This window comes from Echinops telfairi, unplaced genomic scaffold (genome assembly GCF_000313985.2).
Source record: "Echinops telfairi isolate 266 unplaced genomic scaffold, ASM31398v2 ScPeMD7_3533;HRSCAF=4204_0, whole genome shotgun sequence".
Taxonomy (NCBI): domain Eukaryota; kingdom Metazoa; phylum Chordata; class Mammalia; order Afrosoricida; family Tenrecidae; genus Echinops; species Echinops telfairi.
This window is the reverse complement of record NW_022107431.1, coordinates 571,488-581,435: the sequence shown is the minus strand read 5'-3', so window position 1 is coordinate 581,435 and position 9,948 is coordinate 571,488. Positions and strand designations below refer to the sequence as shown.

The 9,948-nt window shown below is 45.0% G+C and overlaps 1 protein-coding gene across 1 annotated transcript in view; it reads right to left on the bottom strand.

Annotated features, from left to right (window-relative positions):
- Positions 1-9,814, bottom strand: part of DYNLT2 (dynein light chain Tctex-type 2) — a 17,942-nt gene extending 8,128 nt beyond the window's left edge. The window contains exon 1 of the mRNA XM_004701903.2: positions 9,697-9,814. Coding sequence (XP_004701960.1) covers positions 9,697-9,801 — 105 coding nt within the window. The 5' untranslated portion in view covers positions 9,802-9,814. The remainder of the gene's footprint in view (positions 1-9,696) is intronic.
- Positions 9,815-9,948: the final 134 nt, after the last annotated feature.

The following is a 9,948-nucleotide window of genomic DNA, read 5'->3' as shown; positions in this document are numbered from 1 at the left end:
GGGGGGGGACGCATATTTTCAGGGAGGTCTTATTTTTGGGGGGATGCCTTATATTTCAGCAAGAGGCAAAACTGTAAGTAGTTCTTATTTTGGGGGGATGTCTTACTTTTGGGGAAACAAGGTAGATGTTGGTGCTGTTTCTGCTAATTTTGAGTTAAACCCCATCAGTAAATGAAGGGCCCGAAAGCTCTGCTCCATGCCTGCTCTTATGGTCCCCTCCACTTTGAGCAGGCAGCGAGTGAGTACAACCTGAGGGGCTCACCTTCCGGCACTGCATGTACCTGAAGTCAACCCGCTGCTATTCCTGAGGGTTTCCGGATCTGATAACTTTCCACTGTTATTCAGACGGTTCTCAGTGGCTAGTTCTCAGAAGTGGACAGCCTACTCCTCCTTTGTAGTCTGTTCTTCGTCTGAAAGTCCTGCTGAAACCTGTTCACCTTGGGCGACCCTGCTGGTATTTTAAATACCAGTGACATAGCTTCCAGCATCCCAGCAACACACAACCCACGGGAGTGCAACCGACTGACAAATGGTGGATAGCTGTTCTTCGTGGGCCCTTCCGAGTCTGTCTACATCTACAGAATCTGCTGTTATCACCCCTGTTTCCATTCCTCATTTTCACATGTTTTTCTTCTTTTCCTAATTTCTTGTGATGAAATTTGAGACCATTGATTTCAAAACTTCTTAAAATGGTTAGGGTACAGGCCCCCAAACTTATTAGGCTTGATGGCCCCTTTTCAGAAAAAAAAAAATTACTCAGTGCTGACCCCTGCCCCCAGTAATTAAAACGTGTGCACTCTAGAGAATCCAGGATAAAACATATAGATTTGCTTCTGTAGCCCTTTTGGATTGTACCAACGCCCACACGCACACGGAGAGAGACAATATAGGACTGCAGCACAAAATAGACACAGACAGCGACAGTACAAAACTGCAGTCCTGCCGGACCACAGAGCTTTGTTTTTATCTACTAAATACTGGCAGTGTTCCCAGATAAGTTCACTATTCCCACGCTTGAATTTCTCATAGCCTTGACAGAGGTCCGTATCTAAGCCTGTACCCCTCTTGTTTACTGTTTACTGCTCCCAGGGAACACTGCATGCAGCTGTTCCCCACATTCCTTACTGTTTGCAGTAAGGAAGCCGTTTATGAGAACCAGCTAGGACGGACGTTTGCACACTGTCCTAGACAGATACATGACATACGACACGGCCTCCTTACATGGCTCCTTCACGTTTTATGACCCCGTCTTCTCCTATCTTATCAAATGACCCCTTTGCACATCTAAAGAATGCTTATTCTGCTGTGGCTGCACGGGACAGGCCATTAAAGTTGCTTAGTTACTGTATTGTTCATTATTTTTACATCCCTACTGGTTTATTAATCTACTTGTTCTACCAACTATCGAGATGCTGAAATCTCCAACATTTGTCTACTTAGCCAAAAAGAAATATAGGAAGCTTTTCTTCTGTGTAGTCTTACTCTTGATTTTAAGGCTGTTGAGAGGCTCTGAGGAATTGCTGTTGTAGCATTATGAAACGGCCCTTTTCCGCTCTCAGGAGTCTTTGCTCAGAACATACACTTGATATCCAGCCCTCCTGCTTCCTCTGACCAGTGTTAGCATGGTGTGTTTCGCCGTCAATGAGTTTAACGCTACTTCTGTGTTTATAATTTAAAGAGTCTTCTTGTAGACAACAGACTTTGGCCCTACTTTCATGCCCAGTCTGACACTCTCCACCTTTAAACTGGGGTGTTGAGTACATTTGTATTTTATATGATAGTTCATGCGACTGCATTTAAATCCATCATATTGTCATTTGTTTCTTATTTGTTCCATTTGCTGTTTCCTCTTATTCCTGTGCTTTCTTAAATGATTCCATGTCCTTTTCCAGTGGTGCTCTTAAACCTCTTTGAATATCTTTTGAAAGAGATTACTACTTAAGCACTTGAGCACTGGCCTAAAGGGTGGCAGTTGGAGTGCATCCTGTAGAACTCACCTCAGGAGACACACCTGGTGGTCTGCTACCCGGGGCACAGCCTTGACAGCCCTGTGAAGCAGCTCTTCGATTCTGCACAGTCAGCAGCAGCTCGTGTGGATGGCCAATGGCAAGAGCAGCAGCCACACAGAGGGTAAGCACCTGCAGTGCTACATCACCCCGTGTGCCCCCCACAGTGTGCTATTATGTTTGCTTTAAACAATTACCTTCAGAGAAACGTAAAAGTAAGCATGGTTGTTCTATCCATCTATAGATTGACCACCACTGTGCTTTGTCTCTATCGTATAGAAACAGACTGAAATCTGTGGTCATTGCACTTTTGTTTGAGAGACTTTTAACTTTTCTAGTAAGGTAGGTCTGTTGGTGTTGAATTTTTTAACTTTTATATATCTGAAAACGTCTTTGTCCTTGAAACATAGTTCCAAAGGTCTTATTAGTGTGGGGGTGGGGTGCAACCTGCATCTCTGAGGGTTTGGCCTTTTTAATAAGGGAGAAACTGGGGAATTCTCTCTCTGCCCCTTCGCCTTCCTGCTTACTGCCTGCCTTTGGGGTGGGCCACCTGACGCTGAGAGCTGTCGCACCCTGCCAGTTTCCACCACCAACCTTGGATCCATGCAACTGCATTCACTGGCCTCTGAGCTCCATGCATTCCACTTCACCTCTCTGCACCACTGGCCTGCAGTTCTGTCAGTCTGAAAAGTGCAGCCTTGGACTTAAGGACTTGAATTAGACTTGGCTGGAATGCCTTCTTGATATCAGATGATTTCTTGACATAATGTTCGTTCTTGAACATAGAAGAGTTTTACTGGTTTCTCTAGACAACCCAGCCTCACACTGTACCTTTAAAAAAATCATCAGCTTTCAGCAATTTGTCCTGGCATAATTTCATCATGTTTCTTGTACTTTGGGGTCCTTAAGATTTGTGGGTTTATGGCTTTTATCAAATTTTCTATCATTCCATTATTGAGGGTGCCTGACTTCTCTCCTACTTGAGGATTTGGGTTATAAGAATACTAGGACACTGGAAGTTAGCTTCCAGAGTTGGAGGTGTTTTCTTTTGTATTGCTGTCTCCAAATTTGTTAATTCTTCCATCTGCTGTCTCCAATCTACTGTGACTCCAACTAAGCCCATCTTCCATCTGTGCTTGTATTTTTTTCTATGGAGGTTTGATATGGACCGAGCATGCTTAGTTGCTCCTTTCTGTCCTTGGATATGGAATGCAACGCATTTTTATACATCCTACAAAATTTGCAAACCGACATAGTAACCACTTAACTACTTCCATGGGCTTTCACACTAGTTTCATCTTTGCGTCATTTCTGAGTTTTTGTTTCTCTGCATGGTATGTTCCTGCTTCTGTGCAGATCTGCTGGTGCACACTGGATGGCAGAAACTGACATTTTACCTTGGTGAATTCGTATGCTTTCTTCTGGAATGTGGCTCTCGGACCTTGTGTTCAATGCTTGTGTTTCTGCTCGGATGGGTCACGAGCTGGAGCAGCCTTAATCTAGGGCTAATCTTTGGAGCCCTGGTGGCATGGTGCTTACGAGTTGGGCTGCAATCATCAAGATCAGCAGTTCAAAACTACCAGCCAGTCTTTGGAAGATGGAACTTTCTACTCCTATACTGAGTTATAGTCAAGGAAAGTCACAGGGGAAGGTCTGCCCTGCCCTGTGGGGTCACTATGAATGGGCCATGACTAAAAGGCAGTGTTTCCATTCTTTTTTGTTGTTGGGAGCTGCCTTCAAGTTGGTTCCCAACTCATGGCAACCCTCTGCACAACTGAGTAAAACACTGTCAGGTCCTGCACCCCCGCAGCAAGGGTTGTGGGTTGGGCTGCTATGAGTCAGAGTTGGTTTGCATTGGCTCATTTTTAAAAGTGAACCACCAGGTCTCTCTTCCAAGTCCTGCTTACTCTGGAAGCTCTACTGAAACCTGTTCAGCATCATAACATGTAAGCCTCCTCTGATAGACAGGTGCTGCCTGTGTTAGGCCGGGTTGACTAGAGAAACAAATCTAATGACACTCATATATGTGTAAGATAGAGCTTTATATCAAGAAGTAATCATATATCAAGAACACATCCCAGCCCAGTCCAGCTCAAGTCCATACATCTGATACTAGTCCCTAAGTCCCTCTTCAGACTCACACAGCCACATGCAATGATGCAGAATGCAGGAAGATCACAGGCTGCTGGGTGCAAAGTGTTGTGGATCCAAGGCAGTGGACGCATCACAGGGCTCTGGCAACTCCCGTAGTGGCTTACCAGCAGGTAGGTGAACGCAGAGAGGACCCTCCTTATGAGGCCACACCCACAGGAGTCACCATCAGGCTGACTCAACTGACAGACTAAACTCCACCCCTACACTTTTATCTATGTATCTTTAAGTTGACATAAAATTATACAACGACCACAGTGCCTGAACATGTGGTGCATCAGCCAGGAACGGAACGCAGGCGTCCTGACGCTTCTGCCACTGCACTCAGTGCTTCAGACTTTAAATATGCAGCACGATTATAGAAAGTAAGCTTTCTGCTGAAATACTGATGTTTTCTCTCCTGGTGGCTATCCAGTACACTTATCGCCAGGCAATATAGCGCAATTAGGAGACCAGTCCCTGGAAAAGGACGTCATGCTTGGTCAAGTCACAGGGCTTCGAGAAAGAGGAAGGCCCTCGAGCAGATGGACGGACACAGAGGCTCTAACAACGGGCTCAAGCACAGGAGTAATTGTGAGGGTGGCCCAGGACTTCTTAGCTCGGCGGCTGGTACTCAATAAAGATCCAATGTGATTACTCTGCTTGGATCCAAGCTGCTCTCTTCTTGCCTCAGACTTATTTCTCATTAGTCACTTCAATGCAAAAGACACTTGCATTGGCATACAACAAACATTCAGTGTTCTCATCCTCCTAAAATAGCCAGGAGTAAACAGGAAAAAACCTTTAAGGTAAGTCTACACAAATATCACCTAAAATGTTGCCAAGAAGGCCTTCTGGAGGTAGTTACCCATTGGGTTGCAACCACGAGGTTATGTACCAGGTTGAACCCACCAGTAGCGCTGAGATAGAAAGATGAGACTTTCTGCTCCTCTAAAGACTGACAGGTTGAACTGCTTCCTTCAGCACCATTGGTTCTGGCTCACATGCTACCTCCTGAAGGGGTGGAATGTTGACTTGTTCTTTTTGGTAAAGTGACTCTGAGCATTCTTTCCATCTTCTCTCTTTGTGGTGAGTTTTAAGTTCTATTCACATTCATTTCATAACATGCTAGCATACTGCTAAAAGTGATATTTATCTTCTACGACAGGAAAGACAAGGGCATTTACACTAGCAATTCTGAGAGATCAGCGTACCATACTAGTTAAATATATTCTATATCTCAAATTCCCAAACCAACAATCTAGCTCTTCTAAATCTTTTTCTTTCTCTTCTAAATCTTATCTGTTCCCTCATCGTCACTTGACTAATTTGACAGCTGTCTTATTTTTCTTGTGCCTCTTGTCACTTTTTAGATGACTAGAATGATACGTGTGGTAGTTACATAATCTGGTGTCAATTTGGGACTGAGAGGATTAAGAGTGAAGGGATGGAGTCTAGTCTGTCAAATGGGTCATAGTCAATGAGGCCTTTGTGTGGGCATGGCCTTCTCCTGAGAATTCCTGGATTTCCTCCTTGGAGGTAGGAGAGACTCTCTCTCTCAACTCACTTTCTTGGAGACGCTAGTGACCAGGCTTGACTCCCTGTGAGACATCCCCGAAGAGAAGCCACATGGACCTACCCTGATGCAGCCAGAACCCTGCACCTGGAGAAGCCATGTGGAGACCCTGCCAGCTCTGAGATGCTGACAATGACACTGGATCCACAAGACTTCCCACCCTCTGGTCTGTGATCTTCCTGCATTCATTGCATGTGTTTCATGAGTCTGAAGAGGGCTTTATAGATTGGAATTGGACTTATGGGCTTGGACTGGTTTGGGATGTTTTCTTAATGTATAATTACGCATTATATAAAACTCTCTTATATACATATGGGTGTCTCTGGATTTGTTTCTCTAGTCTACCTGAACTAACATAATAATAATACATTCATTCATTTTGCTTTAAAATACTCTTGATTCTATTTCATTGACAATCACTTCTGCTCAGCTTTGGGAAACCACACCCAGAGATACAAAGTTTCTAAACCAAAAGTGTTCTATTGCCATGTCTGTTGCTGTTTCTAGGTGCCCCTCAGTGGATTCTGACAGAAAGTGCAAAAGAAAACAGTAACGCTGTCAACTCCTATGCTACATTCACACGTGTTATGTTTGAGCCTATTATTGCCCCTTGTGTGTCGATCCATCTCTGTTAGTCTGGGTTAACTAGAGAAACAAATTCATAGACACTCATGTATGTATAGGAAAGAGCTTTATATAAAGAGTAAATGTATATTAAGAAAACATTCGAGCCCAGTTCAAGTCCGTAAGTCCAATATTAGCCCATATGTCTGATACCATGCAGCACATGCAATGATACCTAAAGCAGGAAGATCACAGGCCAGTGGGTGGAAAGTCTTGTGGATCTAGTGGTGGTGGAAGCATCTCAGCACTGGCGTGGGTTTCCCACGGGCTCTAACTCTTAATCAGTGCAGCTCCATGTGTCTTGTCAGCAGAAGCCAAAGCAGTGTCTTTTTTAATCTGGCCTCCAATGAGCTATTTATCTGTTTCTCCATCGCACCTCCAAATGAGGTCATCAAGCTGCGACCTGATTGACAGGCTGGACTCCACCCCTTTGTTGACAGATGATGTAACTGCCACAATCTCAATGGTGATCTTCCTTTTTTCCACTGACCTACTACTTTAGGACACATGTTTCCTTTTCCACGTTCTGGTGTCTTAGCTTCTCCATGATGTCTTTCCACAGATGTAGTCAACTTGACTTCTGCGTATTCTATCTGGGTAAGTCAATGTGTACAGTGGCCCTTTGTGTTGTTGAAAAAAGGTATTTGCTATGCACTGTTGGATACAAAAAGATTTCACCCCAGGTTATCTCCTGCTTGCTAGCTCATTGTGTGGTCAGCTGCTTAGAAGTTAAAAGGCATCAGCCACCCATTGCAATCACACTAGTCTGTCCCACCTCCCCACTGTAGGTGGGGCTCATACCCTACTGATAAGGATAGTGATTGTTTCCCTGGAGAGCTCACAGAAACTGTCTAGGCCCCTCAAGGGTGACCAAGGTTAGGCTGCCATCCTGAACCTAGGATCTGTCCATCTTGTCACAAATATACCCTAATCCCTCTTCCTCCTATTGCATGTATACCCCTAGACCATCCCCCTCCCATTGCTGCATTGCCTATGATACAACCTTCCTGTGACGCACGTGGCTACCTGTAATCATGGGCTTGCACACCCCTAAGTATATATAAGCCTTGGTTAGAAATATATTCCCTCTCCTCCTCTCATCTCCCACCTCCACGTGGACCACCAAGAGGAGCTGAGGTGGGCATGCTAACATGAAATCCGACTCCTTTATTATATACCCTCTTCTATTCTCTGACTTTGCTATAATCTTTATATATTATCACAATTGCGCCTAAGACCCGAGAGATCGGTTACTCAGACAATGAACGAGTGTTGGTTTTGAAAACTTCTATCATGCAATCTCCAGCTTCATTTCTATTACCAAGTCTATATTTCCCAACAACGGTTCTTTCTTCTTTTCCAACTTCCACATTCCAATCACCATAATTATTAATGCATCTTGATTACGTTTGATCAACTTCAAACAAGTTGTTGGTAGAATTCTTCAGTTTCATCACTAGCTTTTGTGGTTGATGCATAAACTTGAATAATAGTTGTATTGATTGCATTCTTTGAAGGCAGATAGATATAATCCTCTCAAAGACAGCATTGTATTTCATGATAGATTTAGCAAGATCTTTTCTGAGATAATGAATGCCACGTCATCCCTCTTGAATGTTCTTCCTGGCTCAGTAAATAATGATTTTCTGAATCAAAATGGCCAATACTAGGCCATTTCAACTCATTAACACCTAGGACATCGATCTTCATGCATTCCTTTTCATTTTTTACCACTTCCAATTTTCCTAAATACTTCACATATTCCAAATTTCAATCATAAAATATTTTTGCAGCTGTTTCTCGAGTGGTGCCCCACCAACATATGAAGATCCCAAAGGCTCCCCTCCCATTGGCTTTATCTGACTTGTGTCTGACCCAAGCCATGGTATTCTCCATTGCCTCATATTCATGTGAAAGTTGGACATTGCATAACGAAGACCAAAGAAAAAGCAATGCGTTTGAATTGTGGTGCTGGAGGATACTGAAAGTACCATGGACTGCTAAGATGACAAACCAATGTCTTAGAAGAAGTAGGGCCAGTATGTTCCTTAGAGCCAAGGATGGCAAAACTTTGTCTTATATACTTTGGACATATTGTAAAGAGACTATTTCTTGGAGGAGGACATCATGCTTGGTAAAGTGGAGAGGCCGTGAAGGAGGGAAAGGCCTTCAATGAGATTTGACACAGTGGCTGCGTCAATGGGCTCAAGCATAGGAAAATGTATGGATGGCGGAGATCTATGCAGTGTTTCATTGTATTGTACACAAGGTCACGATGGTTGGGAGCTGACTCAATGGCACCCAACAACAATAACAAAGACCAACAGTCTGAGAAACCTACAGAAGTCCTCTGTCCATACAGTAATGATAAACCATATTTCATTTAATGGCTGTGAGTCTGGTCTTTTGGTTTTATTTGGAGGTGAAGCGGAAATTTTTAGGATCTTCGAAAACTGGTGTTCTGTTTGCTCTTCCATAGACACTTAGGTAGGCTCCACCCTCCATGTTATCTTTACACAGATGTGCATCCTTGGACAAGGAGGTCTCTCAAAGTCTAAGGAATGAGGAAATCTGGATTATTTAGTTTTCAAACAATGTTAATACAGAAATACTGGTCCTATACCACCAATATATTGGAAAATCACACTTCCACGAATTTCAGAAAACATGTTAACAGGCGAGATATTTTCAAAAGTTCACTTTATTTTCTCTGGTATACAGTACAGTATTCTTCGAGCCAGTCCTGTTTGTGAAAACCACCTAAGTTCTGTTAGTCAGACTTTGGCATGAAGGCACTGCACGCACGAAAACCCCCTAGATTTGTGATGAGCCATCTTAGTCTTCAGGAGTGTGGCCGGTGAGCAAGCCTGAACCATCCCCTGGACTTGGGTTACTGTGGGGTCTACCAATTCTAGCAATGGACCCTAGTTGCGCTGTGGGTTAGGCAAGGGTTGCCAGTTGTACAGTTGGCAGTTCAAATCAACAAGCTGCTCCACAATAGAGATGAGGCGGTGTGCTCCCTTCGAGACTAAAAACCAAACTCCCTGCCATCGAATCTATAGGACAGGGTAGGGCAGTCCATGTGCCTCTGGGTTTCATTGACTCTCATTCTATGGGAGCAGATAGCCTCATCCTCCTCCTGCGGAGTGGCTAGTGGGCTCGAACCCCTGACCGCGGACTCGGCAGTCACAATGCCGAGCAGGGTGGCAGCCCGAGAAACCCTACGTCGGGTCGTTGTGGGAGGGAGCGGCCTTTTCCGGGACCTGGGGCTGGGTCCCGGCTTACAGAGGGCGCGGCTTCCGAGGACAAACGCCCAGGCCCGAAACCCGCGGCGTCCGGCCCTCGACGTCTCACACTCACTGCCTCTTTCTCGAACATGCTCAGCCTCCTTTCCTTCCGAGGCGCCGACGGCGGCTGGGGGCTCGAGGCCACGGCCGGCTTTATGAATCTGCCTTTCTTCTCCATCGCAGGTTCCTCTCCAGCCCGCACCAAACTCCTCCGAGCGCCGCAACAACAGCGGAAAGAGCCCGCGCGCGCGCGCGCGCGCGCGCCCTTAGGGCACCGGACCCAATGAGCGACGAGCGTGTCATCCACCCGCGCCGGAGAAGCTCA